This window comes from Carcharhinus amblyrhynchos, chromosome 23 (genome assembly GCF_965287045.1).
Source record: "Carcharhinus amblyrhynchos chromosome 23, sCarAmb.v2.hapA, whole genome shotgun sequence".
In the NCBI taxonomy this organism is placed as follows: Eukaryota; Metazoa; Chordata; class Chondrichthyes; order Carcharhiniformes; family Carcharhinidae; genus Carcharhinus; species Carcharhinus amblyrhynchos.
The window spans coordinates 45,845,255-45,872,406 of NC_137346.1; the positions used below are offsets into that span (position 1 = coordinate 45,845,255).

At 40.8% G+C, this 27,152-nt stretch overlaps 1 protein-coding gene across 5 annotated transcripts in view; it reads right to left on the reverse strand.

The window, feature by feature from the left end:
• Window positions 1-3,555: 3,555 nt before the first annotated feature.
• Window positions 3,556-27,152, reverse strand: part of cux1a (cut-like homeobox 1a) — a 507,476-nt gene continuing 483,879 nt past the window's right edge. For all 5 annotated transcript variants that reach the window (XM_080211032.1, XM_080211029.1, XM_080211030.1 and 2 more), the window contains 2 exons: window positions 25,820-26,084; window positions 3,556-10,922 (listed from right to left, as the gene is read on the reverse strand). In XM_080211032.1, coding sequence (XP_080067158.1) covers window positions 10,136-10,922; window positions 25,820-26,084 — 1,052 coding nt within the window. In that variant the 3' untranslated portion in view covers window positions 3,556-10,135. The remainder of the gene's footprint in view (window positions 10,923-25,819; window positions 26,085-27,152) is intronic.

Below are 27,152 nucleotides of genomic sequence, written 5' to 3' on the forward strand. Positions count from 1 at the left end.
CACTACTGTTCATGTAAAACCCATTCTCTTCATCTTGAGGAACTTTCCCTGTTAGACTGTCAATAGGCATGTGCCACGTAACATGGCAAAAGATCCCATATTCTGAGACATGACTTTATCAATCTTATTTCTCAGGAAGTGCAGCTGGCAGCAGATGGTCATTGTGACGAAATTCAAGGCCAGTATAAATGCTCAGTGACTAAGTCACATGCTCTCTACCACATGGAATTTCTGGATTCTCTGGTGTTTCAGGAATCTAGTTACATGAAAACATTTTATGCTAATATTGTATATTACTTATCTTTTCTGTGGCCTGCCTTTGTCTTCCTTGCCCAGCTGAAAAGGGGTGCGTGGGATGGATGGTTAGAAAAATACACCAGGCTTTAAATTCTTAGGTCTTTATGAGTTCTGATAAAAGCAGGTTCAAACTTTCACAACATTGATGAAAATCACACTTGTTGGTCATGGTAGCTAGCAATGTGTAGTAGCATCCTTTTCATTTTTGCTTTTGTGACCTTGTAGTATTTTATATTTAGAAAAAGAATAACTAGTAAACTTTAGCTAGAATTTGAACACAGTTATAAACGTATATTAAAAATGAAAACTTGGGCTACATAAGGAAGTAACAAACCTGCAAAGCAAGGGAATGGAGACTCACTGGGACCATTATGATAACCCAGCCAACATTATCGGTATACTCCACAGTATAACTATTTCCCAATGTCAAGATAGTTTCCTGGGCCATAAAATAGGTCTTTTCATGTGAAGGAGAGGAGGTTCAAACCAAAACACCACAAATTATTGACAGAGGATACTTTTGAACTACTTAGCATCTTTTAGAATGGACTGTAAAACCTTTGCTACTGACATTGTCTGCTGCAGTTATTAATCTCACAAGAGAGACACTGGAGATTATATGCTAGATATAAATATTAATATGAATGTGTTAAAATTATATACCTCTCTTTCAAGCAGTCTGGGTTTTAAAGATTCTTAAATGCGAAAAAGATAAAAGTACAGCAGGCCTTGATGGTGAAGTCTTTGACAAATAGGGAGCTTTACGTTCCAAAATTACTGACCTCCCCAATATTTATCAATCATTTTTAAAGCAATCGCATTGTTATTGTTTAAATGCATTATTAACCAACTAACAACTGGTTTCCATCATGATCAATACAGGGACAGACCTTAATTCTGGTAACTGCTCTCAACTTTTTAATAAATCAGCCTTCCTTGCAACAGGTTAAGCCATACAACTGGAGCCATGAAGGAATCTATCATGAGCACCAGAGGTTGGAGGATATGAAAATCTGATATATCCAGGTGCATACAGCACACTGGAAGTGAATTATAAACTTCTGTCAGAATGTGCCAGGTAAGCTAGTATCATAGTTGTTAGTAGACAAATAATCCAGAGGTTTCATAGAATCCCTACAGCACAGAAGGAGGCCATTCACCCATCGAACCTGCATTGACCACAATCCCACCCAGGCCCTATTCTCGTAATCTCAAATATTTTACTCTGCTAATCTCCTGACATTAGGGTAAATTTAGCATGGCCAATCAACCTAACCTGCATATCATTGGACTGTGAGAGGAAACTGGAGCACCTGAAAGAAACACACACAGACAAGGTGAGAACATGCAAACTCCACACAGACAGTGACCCGAGGCCGGAACTGAACCCAGGTCTCTAGCACTGTGAGGCACCAGTGTTAGGAATAATAATGCAGATGAACACGAGTTCAAATCCCACCAGCGCTGTTATAGAATTTGAGCTCTGTTTAATAAAGCTAGAAGTAAAAAGGAATTCTGCGATCAGTACCCATGAAGCTGCCAGATTGTCATAAGATCCACCTACTTCATTACTGACCTCTAGGGAAGGAGATCTATCCTCCTTACCCAATCTGACCTACATGTGGTTGCAAACTCCTACCACTCCTATTTCATTCTGAACTATATTCTGAAATGACTTATTAAGCCACTCACTTGTATCAAACTGCAACAGTTCAAGAAGGGCCACTTTCACCTTTTTAGCAAAAGTAGAAATCAACAATAAATGGCAGTTTATTAGTGATCCTGGTTACTAAATAAAACAAAATTGTATTTAAAATAGGTGCACTTGGCTATATATCTGACATTCGTACTTAGCAATTGGCAAATCATGTCCATAACTCTTGAGTGTCTTATGAACCAAACAAGTATTCCAGATCTGTTGCTAAAACATGCAAAGACAACTCTTACTAAAGTAACATACAAAAGTCTTACTTCTATATACTGCCATTCCAACATTCCGCTTAGACAACGAACATGGCTGGGGGAAGTTAGTAGATGACCAAAGAGGAAGGTCACACATCATGGGTTCTGAGAATGCATATTATTTGGGGAATGCGGAAATGTTAGAGAGAGAAAGCTCTGCTACTACTGGGGAACATGGACAGAGAATCAGAGTTAGAGGAACAAAGAACTTGCAAACATTGGAGTAAGTGGCAGAACTGTGGTGGAGTGAGGATTCTGATATTGGCAGCTGGGGCAAAAGGGGACAAACAAAGAGCCCATGAGAATGTTCTCTTTTAGATGTTGAATAATTTCCTATGTATTTCCTGCAGTTTCAGTCTTTAAAGCACACTCTGCTTGTTATATTTCTCTTAAGTCTGTTATTCTAATTTTAACAAATTAATCTTTGATTCTCACCTCAAATCCTTGTGTTGTATTTTTACATATGGGGAAAGGTGCTGGGAAGTTGTATCGGAGACATAAAATTGCAAAAAATTGATTTGAGTTTCATTGAGGTGAGTTTCATTGAGGTGAGTTTCATTGATACATTTGTGTAAAGATAAAATTTTTTGAGGTTATTAAGACCATAGGAAATGGAAGAAATCAGGCAATTTCTCCAAGTAAAGCATCATAGCAAAATGTATTAATACTCTGATTATTTGGGTTATTGTTAGCTATTCCAAAAGCCATGACATTGCCCATTGATAAAACAACTGTGGTCTCACTTGCCTCAAAACAACATATAGGTCCTGGGCCTCAATTCGCAAAAGGTCAATATTACAATTAGCTGCTGATAAATGTGAGAAGCTTCCTCTCTTTGAAGCTGACTTTTGTTTAAAGAAAGCTAGGATCATCTTTGGACAGTTTTTGACAGAAACGTCACCAATACAAAAAATTGTATTGGTAATTGCTGCTTTTCTGACAGGTTTGCATTTGGTGAAGATGGCAGAGCAATGAAGAAATAAATCAGTGAACGTGGCAATGAGGAAATAAAATGTGGAATGGGTTAATGAGGAAATAAAATCCAATAATCAAACAAATATTATTATAGTAGCAATTCCAAACAGTTAGTTACACATGCATTGGCTTGACATTGAAACTTGTGTCATTCTCATTAGGCTACTAGATGAAAGCGTGGCAAGCCAGAGTATTCTACACCAGACAGCAGAATTATAGGAACATGGTTGTACAAAGAACAAAGAACAACCCAGCACGGGAAACAGGCCCTTCGGCCCAACGAGCCCGCGCCGCCGCATCTTCCTACACCAACCCTCTTGTAGTTATCTCAATCAACCTAACTCCACTTGCCACTGAAATGAATTAAGAACAGCTGTTGTGAATATGGCCAAAGCTATTCTAGCCAGGTTATATAGAATAAACTAATGAGCAAAACCCAAAGAAACTTAAGGGCCTGCAATTTCACACTGAAGATAAAAGATCCAACAAGCTGCTGACTATGAAGGTTACCTTAACAGAATATTCTTCAGAACAATTATGCTGGTGATTCCATTTTCACAGGTAAAAACTCAAATGATGACTTAAAAGAACAAATTCTCCAAATATGGTGTAGCTTAAAAGCAACCAAATACTAGTTTATCTGATTCTTATCCCATTATCCTGCTCATTGTACACTGCTTTATGCCATTTAACTAATGGTGTCAACCCCATTTCTCTGTTTTTCATGTATTAAATTATGAAATCAATAATGGGGAGTCTTATTGAAAAGCAAGATACCACGGATCCTGGAAATCGAAAAAAGAAACACAAAGTGCGGGAACTACTCAGCAGATCAGATAGCATCTTGAGAGAAACAGAATTAACATTTCAGGTCGACAACCTTTCATCTTTGAAAGGTTGTTGACGTGAAACATTAACTCTTTCTCTCTCTGAATATTCTGTCCGATCTATTGAGTATGTCCAAATTGCCTATTATTTGGAAGCTCACTCTGTTGGTGGATAATAGGCACAAATTAATTATATCACTATTGCTGTTCTCTGGATATATTATATCAAATGCTAAGCCAGTGCAATTTTATAACAAACAGTGGAGAACATCTTACTTGCCTATTATCCACTACTTGCATTCCAACAGTGCTCAAAACAATGGGGTTTGCATAATGAAAGCATTAGAAGCAATGTCAAAGCCTATTCTCAGGAACTCTACCCATCTTTTTCAAGGTTACTGATGACTGTTAAAGTTTATTTATTAATGTCACAAGTAGGCTTACATTAACACTGCAATGACGCTACTGTGAAAATCCCCTAGACGCCACACTCCAGTGCCTGTTTGGGTACACTGAATGAGAATTTAGTATGGCCAATGCACCTAACCAGCACGTCTTTTGGACTGTGGGAGGAAACTGGAGCACCCGGAGGAAACCCACTGAAGAACAAGTTTTAAGTTTTAAGCTTAAAAGAAAACAATTACATCCTACTATGTTCAAGACAACAGTTCCAAGAAATTCTAAATGCACGGTTAAAACTCTAGAGATTCAACACAACTGATGCCTATATTCTTTCTTAAGCAGACCCTCCCAAAGGAAATGGCTGGTTTTGGATTCCAAGATATAAATATGCTACATGAAAGTGATGTAGTGTATGCCATGTATTTCAATAGAAAAGTATTGGCAATAAAAGGTGGCCAATTGTGGTCAAAAGTTATTTACACATGGAGTCTCAGCACAGGTATAAAACCAATCTGAAATCGAGCTGCTGTGCTTGTTAATTTTAAGTCGTCATGGAGAATTGAGTGCATTTTTGCTGTTGGACAGCAAACAATTCTAAAGCATCTTTTAAAGAGTTCAGAGTAAAAATTTTTACAAAAATTGCAATTAAAAATCCATGGAATGTCAGTATTGCTTTTTCTAATAGTGCTTTTTAGAGAAAATGTTCACCATCAAAATATGTTGGTGAAGCCACCATTAAGAAGGGATTTATAGAAAAATACTTCTAAGGCTGTGAACAGAATTTATTCTTCTACTACTTTTGATTTTACAAATTTTGTGCTTACGTGACTGCATTCAAACAGGTTTTAAAAATATATTCTTCATAAAATATGCTCTAAGTGCTTGGGGAATGTATTCTACTTTTTTTTTGGCTGTTGCATGTACTTCTGTCAGCCAATTCAGTGACAGCAATCACGGGTAGCTGTGGGTATGAGAGAGTCTTACTCTTTCATTTTTAGCATACTAACCCATTCAAGGCACACAAGAGTTTTGCTCTTTTGCTTCCTGCTACTTGCACTAGCTTGAAATTTTAGCATTAAATGCCAGCATGCACAAATTGAGCTGGGGTTCACAGGAATATTTGCTTTAATCGTTTTTTTTAAGGTGGCTTGGTAGTGCAGACAGTAATCTCAGAAGATCTGGGTGCAATTCCACCCAAAGTAAAGACTATGGCGTGGTGAACGAGGGAGAGTTACAAAGACCATATTTCCTGTTATGGGTGAAAAACGGAATGTGTGTTGATAGTCTCAACCTAGCATCCAGTGGACAGAACTCTAAAGCATAAAGCCTTTGATGGCAACTTTCATGAATAACATGCTTCAGTTTCACTAATTAATGGAAATGGTGCATCGCCCCTGGAGTAGCATTTTTAAAAACTTCATACAGAATCTAGCTTTTCTGTGAAACTTACTCAAACTAGAAATATTCGAAAACACCGCAGAAGCACAAATATAACAGACACGATTAATGGTGCTGGAAAATGTCACCAAGTCCAACCAGCCTTTTGGGAATTTTTAATAACAGAGATTCGTGTGTGTGGGGGAGGGGGGTTCCCCCTATCCTTATGGCTAAAAGGATCTATGGTTGCCAATGTGCTGGACATTTTCCAACCACATTATTTCATGCTGGAGAACTGAAAGATTTTGCTGCCAAATCGGTTGCAAGCAAAATCAACAATTTTACGTATTTTTCAAGTTTGTAAAATTGGAGGGGCCCACAGTTATTATTATTTTCCTCAGAAGGAAAGTTACATAAAACATAGAATCCATAAATACACAGTATAAAATCACAGGTTACAAATCTTTTACTCTGACCAGGCAAACTGGTGAGATTAAAAGGGTGCACATCTTGAAATGGAGTTTACCTTTCCTGACAAACTATCTAAATAAAAAAGTAAAACATAATACACACATATTTTATATATATATATATATATATATATAAAATATATATAATATATAAAATATATATAAAAAATGCCTGGAAACCATACCCTAAAACGCAAATTAAAATGCAGCATCCGAATATCTATAACAGATTAATATTCACTTAATAAAACTAAACACATTTCCTGAAATGCAGTATTAGGTTTTTTAGTTGAAGCAGCCAATGTAAATCTAATTGTGAATGGGAAACAGGGGTTCAATTACAGAGAGAAAGAATGGGATAATCAATGGACTTTTATAGTTCTCAAAATAAAAAGTCTGGATTTGCCAGTCAGTCAGACATAAATTTCAAATGAATAAATTAACATTGTTCTCAGGATGTCAGCTTCTAGAATATTTACAAAACAAAAAATCGCTTTTAAGACTTTTCTACTGAGGAGACTTCATTCCAATAATAGCATCAAGAATTAAACTCAGTACAGCTCTGATTAATAAGTGCGAGATCTTGCAAATCAATAAAAAGCATTTGTTTTTAGAGTCCACATATTTTCCAAGGTGGTGATTTGCATTTTGTAGTTAATAACCTCAGTTTTATGCATAAGTTATTAGGGAGCACTGTTTGTCATTACAGATTACCACGTAATATTGCAACTTAAACTGCAGTGACAACATAAGGCCTTAAGCTACAAATAATTGTGGAATATACGGGAGACAAAATAGGAGATTAAAACGAACAAAACCGTATAATGGCCTGCTAAAAACAACATTGCCAATATAGCATTCTTTTCATTGCTCTATGTAGGCTTAGAATGTATAGCAAAAGGTTGTATGAAAAAATAATCTCAGCAAGATGTCAGCTTTAAATATTATTCTGAGTATTTCTAATCATCACGAATTGCATTACAGTGGCTATGGAACAGTTGTACAGCTATTCTCAAACCCCCAGTGTGGGCCCTGCAGAAATACACATTACTGTAAACGTTCCTGGGATAAAGTTATTACATTCTAAGAAATATTATCAAAATCTGAAACTTCAAGTTACATTTACATCGATTATATTAGATTCCAATTAAGGTTTGATTTCCTGAGTTGTCCAGCCTTATGCATGCATTGCAAAGCGGACTAATTTGAGAAGGGGCATAAATGCTTTAGGAGAGGATGAAACACAGATTAACAGACTACCATTTCTCAAAGATAATTACAAAAATGTACTTATAAATGTCTTTTTTTTGCTAAAGTTAGCAAAATGAGAACACTGTCAAGACCATGGGCCTGGTCCATCAACCCTCCTTCCCAACCCTTTCTTTATATTGGTACAAACTCGAGCACAAAATCTTCCCCATCTGCAACAGAGGGCAAACTTCCAACATGCCAATATTGTGCAAAGCTATGTTTAAGTGATGCTCAACACCGATGCAGAATTGTATGGAGCAGTAGTGCTGCTACAGCAGTCATTACAATACTTGGAGCAAGAGAGGGCAGGAACTAGAAAATTGAGCACAAGTGTCAATTGTTCTGAAATATTCTGTTTGATTATTACCATTTTATTTGCCACAGCCTCAAGTCCAAAGATTTTGTGATAAAAGCACGAGGGCAGGAGACCATTCTGTTAATGAAATAGAGCATTACCTCGCATTTTCTCGTTAATTGGGGCAATAGTGGGCACAGTGCAGGGATGGGAATGAGGAAAGAACACTGGTCCAATTCTTTGAGTCACTGAGGCCTTGATATTAGAGCTAATCATATTATGGAGTGGATCTTAAATAACTCCTCAATGGGAGAAAGAGAAATATCAGGATTATCCCTGGAACATTCCCCAAGATTGGAGCACTAGGAGTAGCTTGCCTCTCTCACTCTCTGGATGCATTTGGTGAACGGATTCGGGAGACTGAGAGAAAAAGTAAATGAAGCTTGCCCTTGATAATTATACATTTATAAAGCAACGCCATTTTGCACTTCAGCACTATTGGAGGGGGACTTGTGTGAGTGCAATTTTTTGTGCTCCTGCCCAGTACATTTATTTTGGGAGAAGGCAATTTCATCTCATATTTGCAAATGATAAAATTCAGTATATGCAGCTTGATACCAAGGAATGCTGGAGGATTTCATTCTAACTCACTGCCTTGCAGCCTCCTAGAGCCCTTCCCTATGACTAGTTGGAGTTGAATCAGCACTACCAGTACTTAATAGCTAAGTGCTCAATCTACATGTACAATTTTATGTATGAAATATATGATTATTTAACGTAACATGCAGGTAATGTAATTTTCCCTATAAACAGTCATAATCTGCTACAAAAACTACACACAACTCACTGTGGTGCAATATCAGGTATATAACTCCTCAACCATAATTATTATAGAAAACAGAATTCATATATTATAATTAAAATGACAGGTTATGATTGTGCTAAACAGTTACTTCAATGGATTCTGACCTAAAAGACCAACACAAAAATCATGATGCAATTTACATCGAGAAACAACGTCTAATCAATAATTTGGAGCTTGAAAGATGCCAAGGAGCCAATATTTATCCAGTGAAACTTGTAAAATATCCCAAATACTGCCGGCAGTCTGACCCTCTAGAACAAGACTTGCTCCCTTTCATCCCTTCCTAACAATGGATAGAAAAAAACAGCACCTATAAATAAGCACAAAAATATTCTTGTATACTGAAATCATCTATTGTTAGTTTTAATTAAAGATATGGCAAGAAAAAAATATGCAACTTGTGACAAGCTAACTCATACATGCCTTACTGATGACACAGCTTATTGAGAAAAGGGTGGCAGTAAACGCACTGTAAATGTGCATTGGTACGTATGAAATCAGCCAGACCTAAGAACTCACATACATATAACTTGCTCTCACACACACTGTCTCTCTCACACACACACACACCCACATAAAGACAATATGAGGTCTGATCAGCGTGCTTTTGTGGTTTAGAGGTTAAAAAGCAGGTTATAAAATACCTAGGTTCAGATCTTGTCCTGATTTGGCCTAAAATGGAGTGTATTAAACAAACCCTGGCCTGCAGAGAAACCAGAGTCAGTTAAAGCTATGAAACAATGTGCACTACATATCATTATTCTAAATTCACATACAAGAAAACACTAACTCACCTACCACATCTTTTTAGACAAATCTTTTTTACGTGACTTTTTTAAAAAATAAGTGGACTAAATGTGTTTTTTTTCTCTTTCAAAGTTTAAAACAGCAAGAATTCTCAAAATATCTAAGAAACCAAACTAGTGTGTTTAGAGTCAGATGACTGTGCAATCTCTCAGTGGCAACTGAACAGCTACAAAATTCTAGTCATTTGAAAACTCTCCAATCTTTTTCTGGTTAAGAAGTTAATAGTGTAATATCGCTCTGCTGCCATTTTATGGCAAAGGACACCCCTCCTTAGCCGATAGGTGCCGCTGCTTGAAGCCCACTTGGCGGGGGAGGGGGCGGGGGAGGCAAAGCTGTAACAGTTAATCCCAGACAGTTTGAAAATCAGTCATGACACAAAAACACTTCAGGGTACAAAAGCTTAACTGCATGTTTCAACTCTCTCGCTTTGAAAATGCAATGATGAACGGAACTTAATGCTCTCCTTTTCTATATGCACCTTGGCCTATGGCATTTTTGCCCTGTGGCCTGCAGGGCATTAAGTGCGTGACAGGATAAATGAGTACAGAATGTCCAAGGTCTCTTAATACCTAACTCTCGGGAGTTGTGCATAATTAATAATTTAATCTCAAAATTCCCATTCAATGGGCTCTTCCCGACTTGCAGCCTTCTCCAAACGATGGATAATGTTATTCAAGTTTGCTGCTTTCTTACGCCTTAAGCTGTTTTCACGTAGACTTGTTTTTTGGGCAGGTGAGGCCGTGTCAGAAAAGTTGAACAGGCCTTTCTGAAAGCCTTTTGTAGAAGAAGACAGGGTGCCCCCACAACCTGTGCTCTGCCCACTGCTTGCCTGCTGCATCAAAGAGGTATCTTCTTTCAAATCTCGGGAGGTGTCTGCTACAGTTGTCGATGTGGAGGCGGATGAGGTAGAGTTGTCCTCTTCTACAACTGACTGGACCAAAGGCTGGCTTTTCTGGAACTCCTCCAGGGATGTTCCTGATGCATGTGCTTCCTGGTGTAATCTCTTGTTTCGGCCCGGATGCTTCAGGGTGCCCTCATCTTCACTCTCAGCATTTGGAGAGGTCATGGCATCTCCTTCTAAATGGGATGAGTCCTTTGTGTTAATCACTGTGGCATTCTTAATGTCAGCCTGCACAACAGACTCGGAATCCTCATCACAAGCCGACTCTACTTGCCCTCCCTGAGGGGTTACACACCCAGTGCTGTAATTTTCCATTCCCATGACATTATCCTTTTCTTCAGTCACTGCTTCCAAGTCTCCTCCATCACAGCTTTCCCCTTCTGAGCTGTGACCTGTCCTACTTCCTCTGACAGATGGAGAGCCGCTGGGTCCTGTTTGCCCATGAGGCCCTGCCTGCACTTCCTCAATGAACAGCTCCCTTCGAATGCGGGATCTGCAACAGAACAACATGAAAATAAAGTATTAGACAACAAGCATTATTCCTGAGATTTTGTTTCAATAATTTATCATATTTACACTACACCCCTGAAGATATTCAATGGAAAATATACACATCCACTTGGTTAACCAAAGTAAAAGGTATGGAGGTATTTCGATCCTCAGGTCTGGCCAAGAAGTTAACCTCTCCCTAATCTCTTTGTCTTGTACCTCACTTCCCTTCTCAGAGACATTCCTAAAGCTTACCTCTTTGACCAAACTTCTGGACAGCTAAACTAATAAATCTTTATGCGGCTCAGTGTATTACTTTGTTCTATGATGATCCTTTGAAGCGCCTTAGGATGTTTTATTATTTGAATCATAGAAACCCTACAGTGCAGAAAGAGGCCCTTCGGCCCATCGAGTCCGCACCAAACACAATCCCACCCAGACCCTACCCCCCACATATTATACCCACTAATCCCTCTAACCTACGCATCCCTGGACACTAAGGGGCAATTTTTAGCATGGCCAATCAACCTAACCTGCACATCTTTGGACTGTGGGAGGAAACCCACGCAGACACGAGGAGAATGTGCAAACTTCACACAGACAGTGACCCCAGCCGGGAATCGAACCCAGGACCCTGCAGCTGTGAAGCAGCAGTGCTAACCGCTTCGCTACCGTGCTGCCCATACATATAATATATTATACTATAATATAATGATATTTATTATATTAAAAGGTACAATAAAAGTTTAAGGATGTTGCTGTTTTACATTATAAGTAGCAATGAGGTAAATAGAGTAGAAAGATGATAAAAAATTGAAGCAGAGGTTTGAAAATAAACTCTTTGCACGTAAAGCTTTCGAATTTGAAGGAGTACATAAGTACTGAAATATCGTGGATTTCTCAGTGTTACTCATTATTAGGAACATTTGGTATTTTAAATTGACAGGGGTATCATACTGGGTATAACTCTGTACCACACCTGATCTCTTCCGTTAAGAATATGAAATAACTGCTAGAGACAGGTACACCCTGAAGTTAGCAGTAGCTAGTAAAAGATGTTTGTGAATTGTCAGCTTATTTTAAATCCCAGACTTCTGATACCGGAGTTGAGGGGATTGAGCTATGAGGAGAGGCTGAATAAACTAGGCTTGTACTCGTTAGAGTTTAGAAGAATGAGGGGAGATCTCATTGAGACGTATAAGATGATGAATGGGATGGATAGGATAGAGGTGGAGAGACTCTTCCCGCTCAAAAAAGACAGTAGGACTAGGGGGCACAGCCTCAAGATAAAGGGGAGGCGGTTTAGAACGGAGTTGAGGAGGAACTTCTTCACTCAAAGGGTGGTGAATCTCTGGAATTCTCTGCCCGTTGAAGTGGAGGCTGCCTCGCTAAATATTTTTAAGACGCGGGTTGATGGGTTTCTGATAAGAGAGGGGATTAAGGGTTATGGGGAGAGGGCGGGAAAGTGGAACTGAGCCACAACAGATCAGCCATGATCTTATTGAATGGCGGGGCAGGCTCGAAGGGCTAGATGGCCTACTCCTGCTCCTATGTTCTTATGTTCTTGGCTAGCAGATAGGAGACAGAGGGTGGTGGTTGATGGTAAATATTCGTCATGGAGTTCAGTTACGAGCGGTGTGCCTCAGGGATCTGTTTTGGGGCCACTGCTGTTTGTAATTTTTATTAATGATCTGGATGAGGGTATAGTTGGGTGGATTAGTAAATTTGCTGATGACACCAAAGTCGGAGGTGTGGTAGATTGTGAGGAAGGGTGTCGTAGTTTGCAGGGTGACTTAGAGAGGTTGCAGAGCTGGGCCGAGAGGTGGCGGATGGAGTTTAATGCGGAAAAGTGTGAGGTAATTCACTTTGGTAGGAATAACAGATGTGTCAAGTATAGGGCTAACGGGAGGACTCTGAATAGTGTGGATGAACAGAGGGATCTAGGTGTATGTGTACATAGATCCCTGAAAGTAGGGAATCAAGTAGGTAAGGTTGTTAAGAAGGCATACGGTGTCTTGGCGTTTATTGGTAGGGGGACTGAATTTAGGAGTCGCAGCGTCATGATGCAACTGTACACAACTCTGGTGCGGCCGCACTTGGAGTATTGTGTGCAGTTCTGGTCCCCACATTATAGGAAGGATGTGGAGGCTTTGGAGATGGTGCAGAGGAGGTTTACCAGGATGTTGCCTGGTATGGATAGTGAGGAAAGGGGGTGAAAGTGAGGGGGGCATAGTTGGGGAATGCAAGGCACGGCATAGTGGGGGTGGGGCGGAGCAGAGTTTGAAATGCGTGTACTTTAATGCGAGGAGTATTCGCAATAAAGTGGATGAACTTGCAGCGTGGATCAGTACCTGGGACTTTGATGTTGTGGCCATTTCTGAGACATGGATAGAGCAGGGTCAGGAATGGATGTTGCAGGTTCCGGGGTACAAATGCTTTAGTCGGAGTAGAGAAGAAGGTAGAAGGGGGGGTGGGGTAGCATTGCTAGTCAAGGACTGTATCACAGTGTCGGAGAGAAAGTTTGATGAGGACTTGTCAGTTGAGGTAGTATGGGCGGAGATTAGAAATAGGAGAGGAGAGGTCACCCTGTTGGGAGTCTTTTATAGACCTCCTAAAAGTTCTAGAGAGGTTGAGGAAAGGATTGCGGAGACAATCCTGGTTAGGAGTGAAAGTAATAGGGTAATTGTTATGGGGGACTTTAACTTTACGAATATTGATTGGAGTTGCTATAGTTCTAGCTCGCTAGAGGGGTCAGTATTTGTACAAAGCGTGCAGGAAGGTTTTTTGTCTCAGTATGTAGACAGGCCAACTAGAGGTGAGGCTATATTGGATTTGGTGCTGGGAAATGAGCCAGACCAGGTGCTAGACTTGGAAGTTGGTGTGCATTTTGGTGATAGTGACCACAATTCGGTTACGTTCACCTTAGTGATGGGAAGAGATAGGCATGAACCTCGGGTCAGCAATTTTAGCTGGGGTAAGGGCGATTATGAGGCTATCAGGAGTGAATTAGGAAGCATGGATTGGATTAGGGGATTACAGGGACTGGGAACGTCTGAAATGTGGAGTTTTTTCAAGGAGCAGCTACGGCGAGTCCTTGATAGGTATGTCCCTGTCAGGCATGGTGGATTTGGTAGATCTAGGGAACCGTGGTGCACTAAAAGAGTTGAGTCGATGGTTAAAAAGAAAAAGGAGGCTTATGTTCGGATGAGATTGGAGGGCTCAGATAGTGCACTAGAAAGCTTTAGATTGGCTAGGAGGGAGTTGAAGAGTGAATTGAGAAGGGCTAAAAGAGGACATGAGAAGACTTTGGCTGATAGGATTAAGGAGAATCCTAAGGCGTTCTATAGGTATGTCAAGAACAGAAGGTTGGTCAGGGCAAGATTAGGGCCAGTTACAGACAGCAGGGGGAAGTTGTGTGTGGAACCGGAGGAGATTGGAGAAGTATTGAACCAATATTTCTCTTCGGTGTTCACGCAGGGGGACATGAATATAGCTGAGGAGGACATTGGGTTGCAGGGGTGTAAAATAGACAGTATTACGGTTGATAAAGGGGATGTGCTGGAAATTCTTGAGGGGCTGAAAATAGATAAGTCCCCTGGTCCGGATGGGATCTACCCTAGGATTCTCTGGGAGGCTAGAGAGGTGATTGCAGAGCCTCTGGCTCAGATCTTCAGGTCGTCATTGGTCTCTGGTGTAGTCCCGGTGGATTGGAGGATAGCGAATGTTGTCCCATTGTTTAAGAAGGGGAACAGAGACTTTGCCGGGAATTATAGACCGGTGAGTCTTACTTCTGTTGTGGGCAAGGTTTTAGAAAAAATTATTAGGGATAGGATTTATAGTTATTTGGAGTGTAATGAATTGATTAGAAATAGTCAGCATGGTTTTGTAGCGGGTAGGTCGTGCCTTACTAACCTTATTGAGTTTTTTGAGAAGGTGACCAAAGAGGTGGATGGGGGCAAGGCAGTTGACGTGGTATACATGGATTTTAGTAAGGCGTTCGATAAGGTTCACCATGGTAGGCTTCTGCAGAAAATGCAGATGTATGGGATTGTGGGTAATCTAGGAAGTTGGATCAGGAATTGGCTATCAGATAGGAGACAGAGGGTGGTGGTGGATGGTAAATATTCATCATGGAGTACAGTTACGAGTGGTGTGCCTCAGGGATCTGTTTTGGGGCCACTGTTGTTTGTAATTTTTATTAATGATCTGGATAAGGGTATAGTTGAGTGGATAAGTAAATTTGCTGATGACACCAAAATTGGAGGTGTGGTAGATTGTGAGGAAGGGTGTCATAGTCTGCAGGGAGACTTAGATAGGTTGCAGAGCTGGGCCGAGAGGTGGCGGATGGAATTTAATGCGGAGAAGTGTGAGGTAATTCACTTTGGTAGGAGCAACAGATGTGTCGAGTATAGGGCTAACGGGAGGACTTTGAATAGTGTGGATGAACAGAGGGATCTAGGTGTGTGTGTACATAGATCCCTGAAAGTTGGGAATCAAGTAGATAAGGTTGTTAAGAAGGCGTACGGTGTCTTGGCGTTTATTGGTAGGGGGATTGAATTTAGGAGTCGCAGTGTAATGTTGCAACTGTACACTACTCTAGTGCGGCCGCACTTGGAGTACTGTGTGCAGTTCTGGTCCCCGCATTACAAGAAGGATGTGGAGGCGTTGGAGAGGGTGCAGAGGAGGTTTACTAGGATGTTGCCTGGTATGGTGGGGAGGTCCTATGAGGAGAGACTGAGGGATTTAGGGTTGTTTTCGTTGGAAAGAAGGCGGCTAAGAGGGGATCTTATTGAAACATATAAGATGATTAGAGGTTTAGATAGGGTGGATAGTGATAGCCTTTTTCCTCGGATGGAGAAAGCTAGCACGAGGGGGCATGGCTTTAAATTAAGGGGGGGTAGCTACAGGACGGATGTCAGGGGTAGGTTCTTTACCCAGCGGGTGGTGAGGGATTGGAATGCCCTGCCTGCTGCGGTTGTAAATGCGTCTAGTTTGGGGGCGTTTAAGAGATCTCTGGATAGGTTTATGGACGAAAAGGGATTGGTATAGGCTAGTGGGTCATTGTTTTTGTAACTGGTCGGCGCAACATCGTGGGCCGAAGGGCCTGTTCTGCGCTGTAATGTTCTATGTTCTATGTTCTATGGAGGGGAAGGTCCCATGAGGAGAGACTGAGGGATTTGAGGTTGTTTTCGTTAGAAAGAAGGCGGCTAAGAGGGGACCTTATTGAAACATACAAGATGATTAGAGGTTTAGATAGGGTGGATAGTGATAGCCTTTTTCCTCGGATGGAGAAAGCTAGCACGAGGGGGCATGGCTTTAAATTAAGGGGTGGTAGTTATAGGACGGATGTCAGGGGTAGGTTCTTTACCCAGAGGGTGGTGAGGGATTGGAATGCCCTGCCTGCTGCAGTTGTAAATGCGCCTAGTTTGGGGGCGTTTAAGAGATCCGTGGATAGGTTTATGGATGATAAGGGATTGGTTTAGGTTAGAGGGTCACTGTTTTTTAATTGGTCGGCGCAACATCGTGGGCCGAAGGGCCTGTTCTGCGCTGTAATGTTCTATGTTCTTGTTATTAAGGAATCAGACCCCCTTTTTTTTAAAAATAAAAACACGCGAGTAGTTCCTAGGTAACTTCCCTAGGTTCTTTAAAGATTGACTTAAATCCACAGCAGTTGAGTATGTGATGCATATGTTGGATGCAAGATAGGTATGTCTTGTGTATTCACAGTAGCAATTCACCATGGGGTATTCAGGGCAATCTCAGGTCTGGAATACCTCAATGCTGATCCAGTGGTCATAATGTTCAATTCAAAGACAAATCTTAAGGATACTATTTTCACGGCAGCAACTTGCATTTGTAGAGATTTTTAATGTACAAAAACTGCCTCCTGAGGCATTTCACAGAAGTGTTATTGGACAAAAGCTTGACATCAAGTCATTTAAGGAGATATGGGACCAGGTGACCTAAAGCTTGGTCAAAGGGCTTTAAGAGCATCTTAAAGGAACAGAGAGAAGTAGAAAGGTGGGAGATTTATGGGGGACTTTGAGCTGAAAGCAATGCTGAAGCACAAAATTACAAATAAAAGCAACACGCCACTGCCTTCTCTCTTTGATAAATGTGCTACACCACAACGTTCGAGATTCTTGCACAACAGGATTAAGGAAAGGATTAGAATTAAATACAAATTGGGCTACAGAAATATCATTAGAATAGTTAGCTAATTTGTACTGATGAAGTGGCAAATTGAATGATTTAACTTCCATTGTTAAGCTTATCTCCTTAAGCTTCTAGAAACAAATGCAAATGCTAAAACAGTGTTGTACTGGGTTCTGAAATTTACACAACAAATTCTGTGAAATCTAAACAAGAGATTTCCTGTTTAAGACAAATTTGCCTGTTTTTCAAGGCTGATGTTCAGGCCAGGAATCTAGGTCACTTCTTCACTGCAACAAAGCTATTTAAATTCTCCTGGTAAATCTCTCATGTAATACTCACAGGCAGCTTGGGACCTGATGTGCAGTCTTACTGCAGACTAACTACAGCAAATGGACTAAAGCAATGCATCACATTGCTGACAGGAATCTCAGATATCAATCTCTCTCATACTGGAAGATACCAAACTCACAAATATATTCATATTTTAATCTGCAGCACTTGCTCAACAGCAGGGAGTTCTCCCAGAGATGAGACTAAAATAGAAGACACATGAAAGGAATTTAACTAGGAGACCAGGCATATAATTGTCAAAGACAAAAACAGCCATAAGGTTGGCCAGGAGATTCTTAGAAAGGAATATGATGTGCAATTGTGGCAATAATAGCAAAAGTTTTTTTTAATAGCTATTGTCAGAAGTCCCCCTAATGATAGTATATGGTGATTGAAAGATACTGTAGGGCAGATTCAAACTGATTCTCAGGTTGTGGCAGAGCTGCTAAATGACTATTGTGCATCAAGTCTATACTCATCATGTAGATGATGCTTATGTTCCAGATGAAGAGTACTTTGCATTGAAGACTGTTATTCATATTAAACTAGATAGTTGTGCGATCTTGGGTTAGGACTCAAGAACTCATCAAGAATAACTCAGAATTTGTAGGATTTCAGTTCTGGATAGTAATCATTCAAGGGTGATTTAAAGAGATGGGACAAGTGCTCAGTGAGCCTCTTTTCTGGTATCAATACAGTCAGGGATAGTTAACATAAACATCAAGTTAGCTAATAAAATGGGGCATATCAGATGCAAGCTGGATTCAAAAGAGGATTAAGGATATTAATAAGGCATTTAGCAAGTCATATGATGTAAGGGCGGACTACATTTTCGCGAGCTCTGACTCTACTCATTTTTTGATCCTTTAATTTGTCCTGAAACACAACCCAAAGTTATTTAATCCTGGAGTGTTATGTTCCTGGAAGATCCTGGTTAAGTTTGGGTGACAGAGAGCCAAGCAAAGTCAAGAGAATCCTTATTTGGTCAAGGCAGTCGTAGGCAGTGGGAGTTGGGCCTTGTTTGCAGTAGTGATTTAGCTGGTGAGCGGGCTCACGCTCTGGCGATGTTATCGGCAACAAGATGATGGCTGCTATTCAGTAAAGTTGTGCATGATGGTCTTGGCTCCCTGGCACAAATCATTGGTGCTCACGCTGATGAACTGCAAGATATCCATCAGAAAATGGAGGAAAGAATCCTGTCAGTTGGGAGGGCAGTTTCCTTGCTGGAGGCTCACTTCCATCCTTGGAAATGCTGCTGCCTGGTTGGGCATTCTGGTTAATTCAGGGAGATGAGGCCAGAGAAGGCGAGTCTGTGCACCTGATCTCTCAAGGGGAGTTGAGTATAAATCCCAGCCAAATTTAAGAACTGGCTGCCATACTTTCATAATCTCAATTTGAAGGCTGGACCTTTCGAATTCAAACAGGCATACTGTATCCAGTCTGCGAGATCTGTGGTCGGTTGTATATCCCGATCACTGGTCTTACATTGTCTCGACCTCCATGTTCGTCAAGAAAGGTTGGAGACGGCCGGATGCAATGGGATCTTGTCATTTACTGTGGCCGAGGTCACACTCTGCCAGGGCTTCTGAGCAAACTACACAGTGGAGACCTCAGTGGAACCATGGTTGGATTACTGGGATCACTCAACAATCCTGTCAAGGGTTTTGTCTTTTCAAGCTCCTTAGCTGGAACGCCGTGGCATTCAGCCTCTGATCTTCCAGTAAGCATTCTCCAAGGCAGCCTTCATGACACATGACAGCACAGAGTCGCTGAGCAGAGACAGAGGACTTCTGCACACGAGGATGGTCTCAACAGGGATCTTGGGTTCATGTCGCACTATCTGTAACCCTCATGACTTGCCTGAACTTGTAAAATCTCACTTACTGTCCTGTATGGAGACAATACACATCTCTTTAGCCTGTGCCTGATGCTATCTCCACTCACATTGTCTGCATCTTTAAGACTTGAATAGCAGGTTAGCTGTAAAGACTCGCACTCTAATCAGTATTCTATAAATTGTGTGTGCCTTTTATATGCTCTGTTTGAGGCCAGAACTCTCCACTCGCCTGACAAAGGGGCAAACCCCAAAAACTTGTGGGTTTACTATCAAGTAAACTGGTTGGACTTTAACCTGGTGTTGTGAGACTTCTTACTGTGTTTATCCAGGGTGGTCAGGCTGGGTCTAATTCATGTAACAATGTCCGGAGATTATTAAATATCATTTGGGTTTCTCAAAAACATGCGATAGACAGCTTGGTGATTTCATTGGATGCAGAGAAATTGGGTAGAATGGAACTACTCTATTCGTAGTGATGGGGATGGTGGTTCGACAAGTGGATACAAGTGCTTTATAAAACTCAGTTGCAACAGTTCTCACTAACAATTATAGATCGAATCATTTTAGTCTTCAGTGGGAGGTCAGGCACAGTTGCCTAGCAATCCCGTTGTTGTTTGCTTTAGCCAAGGCAACGGGACATAATTTTCTTCGGTATTTGGTTTGGCTAATGGTGGAAAGCACAGTAAGATTTTGTTATACGCTGATGTTACTATTCCGGTCTCAGCCGGAAATCTCTGTTCCTATTGACATCGTGGGTGGCTTTGATTCCTTCTCGGATTATAGAAACATAGAAAAACTACAGCACAAAACAGGCCCTTTGGCCCACAAGCTGTGCCGAACATATCCCTACCTCGTAGGCTTACCTATAACCCTCTATCTTATTACATTCTATGTACTTATCCAAAAATTTCTTAACAGACCCTATCGAATCCACCTCCACCACCACTGGCGGCAGCCAATTCCATGCACCCATCACTCTCTGAGTGAAAAACTTACCCCTGACATCTCCTCTGTACCTACTCCCCAGCATCCTAAACCCGTGTCCCATTTCAGCCCTGGGAAAAGCCGCTGAGCATCTACTCGATCAATACCTCTCAACATCTTATGCACCTCTATCAGGTCACCTTTCATCCTTCGTCTCTCCAAGGAGAAAAGACTGAGCTCACTCAACCTATCCTCATAAAGCATGCTACCCAATCCAGGCAACGTCCTCGTAAATCTCCTCTGCACCCTTTCTATGGCTTCCATATCCTTTCCGTAATGAGGCAAACAGAACTGAGCACAGTACTCCAAGTGGGGTCTGACACAGCTGCAACATTTTCTCCCGACTCTTAACTCAATTCCTCGATTGATAATGCCAGTACACCATACACCTTCTTAACCACAGCCTCTACTCACAAAGCTGCTTTGAGCGTCCTATGAATCCAGACCCCAAGATCCTTCTGATCTTCCACACTGCCAAGAGTCTTATCCTTAATATTCTATTCTGTCATCTTATTTGATCTGCCAAAATGAATCATCACACACTTATCTGGATTGAAGTCCATCTGCCACCTCTCCGCCCAGTCTTGCATCCCATCAATATCTCGCTGCAACTTCTGACATCCCTCCACACTATCCACAACACCTCCAACCTTTGTGTCATCAGCAAACTTACCAACCCATCCCTCCACTTCCTCATCCAGGTCATTTATAAAAATCACAAAGAGTAAGGGTCCCAGAACAGATCCCTGGGGCACTCCACTGGTAACCGATCTCCACACAGGAAAAAAACCATCTACAACCACTCTCTGCCTTCAGTGGGCAAACTAGTTCTGAATCCACAAAACAATGTCCCCTTGGATCCTGTGTCCTCTCATTTTCTCAATAAGCCTTGCATGGGGCACCATATCAAACACTTTGCTGAAGTCCATATATACTACATCTACTGCTCATCCTTCGTCAATGTGTTTAGTCACATCCTCAAAAACTCAACCAGGCTCGTAAGGTATGATCTGCCTTTGACAAATAGTGCTGACTGTTCTTGATCATATTATACCTCTCCAAATGTTCATGAATCCTGCCTCTCAGGATCTTCTCCATCAACTTACCAACCACTAAGGTTAGACTCACTGGTCTATAATTTCCTGGGCTATCTTTATTCCCTTTCTTGAATAAAGGAACCACATCCACAATCCTCTTTCTTAATATCTACATGCTCAAGCTTTTCAGTCCACTGCAAGTGTGCACTACAACCACCAAGATCCTTTTCCACTGTGAATACCAAAGTAAAGTATTCATTGAGTGCCTCTGCTATTTCTACCGGTTCCAAACAAACTTTCCCACCGTCACGCCTGATAGGTCCTATTCCTTCACATCTTACCCTCTTGCTCTTCACATATTTGTAGAATACCTTGGGATTTTCCTTAATCTTGCCTGCCAAGGCCTTCTTATGACCCCTTTGGGCTCTTCTAATTTCCTTCATAAGATCCTTCCTACTAGCCGTATACTCTTCTAGATCTCTAACATTACCTAGCTCCCTGAACCTTTCGTAACCTTCTTGACTAAATTCATTACAGCTTTTATGCACCGCGGTTCCTGTAACCTACCATAACTTTCCTGTCTCTTTGGAACGTTGCTGTGCAGAACTCCAGACAAATATTCCCTGAAAATTTGCCATATTCCTTCCATACATTTCCCTGAAAAAACCTCTTTCCAATTTAAGCCTCTAATTTCCTGCCTGATAGCCTCATAATTCCCCTTACTCCAAATAAACACTTTTCCAGCTTGTCTGATTCTATCTCTCTCCAACGTCGATGTAAAGGAGATAGAGTTATGATCACTATCTCCAAAATGCTCACCCACTGAGAGATCTGACACCTGTCCAGGTTCATTTCCCAATACCAAATCAAAAAATCATATAAAATAAATTTTGCTCAGACTGAGGCCATACCATTGGGAAGGCTTAGGGGGAGACCTCATCCCCTTGCTTCGTTCTTCTCTGGACAGTCCCCTCAGGGATTTACCCATTCAGGATTTTCTACCGGCCCCTCAGTCCAACAGTTGGATGAGGCAAACTTAACCCCCTCACTCGTATTTATGGTGGGATCTATATCGGTGGTCCTCTCTACCTATACCATGGCAGGGCAGGATAGGACACATTACAATGAACGCACCACTTGGCTTGTTGCACCCTCTGTAGATGCTATCAATTTTACTTCGCGTTCAGGTTCCGAAGGAAATAATGGGGTTTTAACTTCTTCAAATGGAACATAAGAGACCTCACTTAAAATTGGCCAAATTACAACTTCCAAGTTCAAAAGGAAACTTTGGTGTGCCGACTATAACATTTAATCAATTAGCCTCTCATCTTAGACTTATACATGGAACCTGGTTTTAGCATTTGGAGGGATAAGGACTCAGAAGACTAGGGAAACTGCTTAGAGGGGCCTCCTTGTTATCTTTTGAGCAACAGTGTCAATAATGCGATATCAAGAAAATTCATTTTTTTTTAAGACACTTATAACCTAGAGACTTTATTCTTAATAAAATATCCACGCATCTTTATGCCAGTTTTTCCCTCGTGGAAAAATCGAACTGTTCACAGAACCAAAGTGATTAATTAAGTTTCATGACATATTATGCTCTGGATCCAATATGAATACGCAAGAGGCTTTGCAGATTTGGAAAAGGACCATATGGAATCTGGGGCGATATCTGGGAGAATGCATATAAAATCTGTAACAAAACGAAGACTCAACTAAAAATTCTACACCGTCTACACCTCACGCTACGCTCAAGACCCCGCCATATTCACACTATGTCAATAATGTAAATTAGTCATAGGGGACTATACTCTGTGCATCAGGTCCCGTGCCAACATTAATAACTATTGGTCAGGCATACTTAAAGGGCTGGAAAAATATTTGATGTGACCTTGGAGATGGATCCTGTGTTTTTGATTCTGCTGCTTCCAGATAAACGGATAATTGATGTCAATGAGAAAATGTGTAATATTCCAACATTTACAGCACGGAAAAATGTGTTACGCTCTTGGATTAGCGATAAATCACCTTCTGTACAGAACTGGCACAAATTTATTATGGAATATATCCCAATGGAATTTCTAACTTCTACACTCTGCTCTAAATCAGTCATTCCTGAAAGTATAGGGCCCCTATCTTAAATGTACAGATTCCATGTCAGATTTACTTCTACGAGGTGTTGTGTAGAGTACACAGCACTATCTTTAACATGCTGCCTCTTTTCCATTTCTTTACAGCTTTGTCTCATCCTGTTACTCATTTTCTTTTCTTCTTTTATGTGGAAGTGCTGGATTAGATGAAGCAGCTCTGCTGCCTCCCTTCTCTTTACATATGGTGAAGTGATTGTGCTGTACTGTGCCAGTTTAAAGGCTGTGTTGTTGTGTTTACAAAAAAAATGGATAAACTTAAAAATATTTTCTAAAAAAAAATGTTTAACTCAACGTGGAGTAAATTCAATGACCCAGCCTCCAATGCTTTCAGGGGAAAGAGATTTCCACACACTGTTCGAGAAAAAAAACTCTTCTCAAATTCAAACAGTATGCCTCTTATTATTAAGCTATGTTCTCTGCTTCTAGGCTCTCGCACAAGTGAAAACATCTTTGTGATGTCCACTCTGTCAAATCCCTTCAGGATCTTACATATTTCAATAAGGTCATCTGTCAGGCTTCTGAATACAAATGGATACTGGCCCAACCTGTCTCCATAAGGTAAGTTCCCCCATCACAGGAATGAGACCAGTGGACTTTCTCTCTACTATTTCTGACATAATTATATATTTTTAAAATAAAGTGATCAAATCTGTACACAGTATTCCAGATGTGGTTTCACTAAGGCTCTGCACAGCTGCAGTAATACCTTGTAATAAACATCAGCAGTCCACTGTCTTCGCAACCAGTTACGCACCTGCATAATAACTAACTTTTTGTGATTCACATACAAGGACATCTAGATCTCTCTAACCCATCAATTTCTGCAATATCTCGCCATTTAAATAGGATACTTCTTTTCTATTTTTCCTGCCAGGGTGGACAAGTTCACATTTTTCCACATTATACTCCATTTGCCAGATATTTTCCCACTTAACCTATCAATATCCCTTTACAGAGTCTCTACCGCCTTTTGACAGATTACTTTCCTACCTATCTTTGGGTAATTAGCAAGTTTAGCTATGATACTCATCCAAATCTTTGATGCAGCTTGTAAATAATTGAGGCCCAGCACTGATCGCTATGGCAATCCTCTAGTTACAGCTTGTCAATCCATTTATCCTTAGTTTCTGTTTCCTATTAGCTAACTTAATTCTTTACACTGGCAGGTTACTCCCTTCACTATATAATCTTATCTTGTATAGTAACCTTTGATGTGGCATCTTATCGAATACATTCTGGAAATCCAGGCGCAGAACATCTACTGGTTTCCCTTTATCCACTTTGCTTATTACTTCAACAAACTCTAATAAATCAGTTAAACACAATTTCTCTTTCACAAAGCCACATTAACTCCGATCAAATTGTGATCTTCTAAGTATCTTGCTAAAACTCCCTTAATAATGGATTCTAACAATTTCTCTGAGATGTTGGGCTAACTAGCCTGCAGTTTCTGGCTTTCTGTCTCTCTTCTTTCTTGTGATCCTTTGAGAACTTCAGGGATTTTGGAAGATTATAATTATCTCTTCAGCCACTTTCTTCAAGATCCTAGAATGCACATCATTGTGCCATGCTTTAGGTCGAACAGTTTTTTCACCATCTTTTCCCTAAAGATAGTGATTGTTTTAAGTTCCTCTCTCCTACTCACCTCTTGATTTTCAAATATCTTTGGGAAACGTTCCAACTTTTCTACAGTGAAGACAAGACATAAAATATCTGTTCAACACCTCTGCCACTTCATTGAGTCTGGGGAATTGATGATGGAAAACAATCTCCAAAGAACCAACACTTGCTTTAGTTCCTCTTCTTCTATTTAAACACTTGTAGAAACTCTTAATATCTGTTTTATGTTCATAGCAAGCTTTCCCTTATTCTCATCTTTCTCCCTTTTTCTGTCCTTCTTTCTGCCTTATCGTGGTACAATCAGTGTCACCTAGAGACTCCTTTACTCCTCAAAAGAGAGGAGCTAAAATCCTTCACCTGGAAGGCATATTTTGAAGATTTTTTGAGACTCACGGACGGCTGGGTGGGTTGCTGAGAAATTTGTGGAATCCGTTCTACGATGTCTGCAATTAGTGTACAGCTTGCAGTGTGTCTGACCACGGCCTGCCTGATAATTCAGGTTTACCTCATATTAATTCTGTATGCTAGAGTACAAGATAAAAAGTAGAGTGTTTGCTTTGTTGACTTCTTTCCAGGGTGGATATTATAATATTCATTACACATCTCTCAGCGTAGACCCTTTGTCTCTCTTTCTCACATACATTAAACATGCATTTTTGAGATGGGCACTGAGAATTGAGGCTTCCCACTCATACACCAGTCAAATGCCGCCTATCTATTGATTTGCTGTGTCCATTGCTTTCGGCCACCCGTTTCTAAAGTGAAACACTCAACAGGCACTCACCTGTAGTTATGAAACCAGTTGATGACGGTACTGGTTTTCAGATTCAACTGAGCAGCAAGTTCCTCAATAGTTTTTGGGGATGGATATGGCTTTAGCTGGTAAGCTCGTTTCAAAGCTTCCTTCTCCTCGGGGGCCAACACCACTCTGGGCTTCTTCAGATGAACCTGCGGCTGGGGACTGGCACTCTGACTGTAGTCAAGCCCAGCTACTGAAGAATCACTGCCATGACCGTCACTCACTGAGCTGTGCCGGCGCTTCATGTAGGCTGAAACAAAGAAGTTAAAATTTCCAGTTCAGCTTAAAGTTAAAGAAAAGCCATTTTTACATTTTGCTTTGAATAAAAAAATTATCTTCAAACTGGCATCGGTGGTAAATGGAACATTCATCTAATGTGAACACTCATCAAATGTCCGTGGCTTTAAGTGGATTCTGAGGTCTGGAATCTCACCATCATTTTGGCACCAAAGTTATTTACTCAATATCAGATAATAAGAAGAGGGGGAAGGGTCAACTTTAATTTGCCCACTAGTGCACACTCTCTCTCTCACTCTCACGCACAAAAACTACTTTCCTGAGGTGATCACTGAGAATTGAGACTTTCCACTTGTGTATCATACAACCAGTAAAATGTTGTATATCCATTGACTTACTGCATCCAATGCCGTGGCTCATTCATATCTCAAGTGAAATACTGGAGAACCACTCACCTGTAGTTAGGAAACCAGGCAATGGATAGTCAACTACATAGCAAAGTAGTACTGCCCAATCTGGGTCACCAGCTCAACTTTGTCTGTTACAGCTGATCAATCATGTGATTAAAATCATCATTGGATGCAACTTCTATTCAATCCCAACTCTTCTTTACAAGGTAGTTTACATTTCCTTCACCCAAGTCTTCCAATGCCATTTTCACCATGCTGAAAAATGCAGCTTTAAAAACTTTCTGCAGGCTTTATATTAGATGCAGAAATTATGGAAGTGTGTGCTGGCATGCAGTGGCCAGAGGTGGCAAATATGAGTAACAAGCAGCAGTTTATGCTTATTTCTGATGTGCCTGATCAGTTCAAAGTGTTTCTTTTCAGAGAAATGATGAATGTTGAGCAGATGTAGGGGAGAGATTAGTCACAGAGGAAACTGCTGAGGTGGTATCAGCGTGACAAATAGTGAGGAGAAGGGTTTAAAGAGATAAAGTTCCAGTTCCAGGATCTGTCTACACTTCCCGCTTCCTCGGCAGCCAAAATAATCAAGGACCCCACGCACCCTGTACATATTCTCTTCCATCTTCTTTCATGGGGAAAATGATACAGAAGTCTAAGGCCACATACCAACTGAC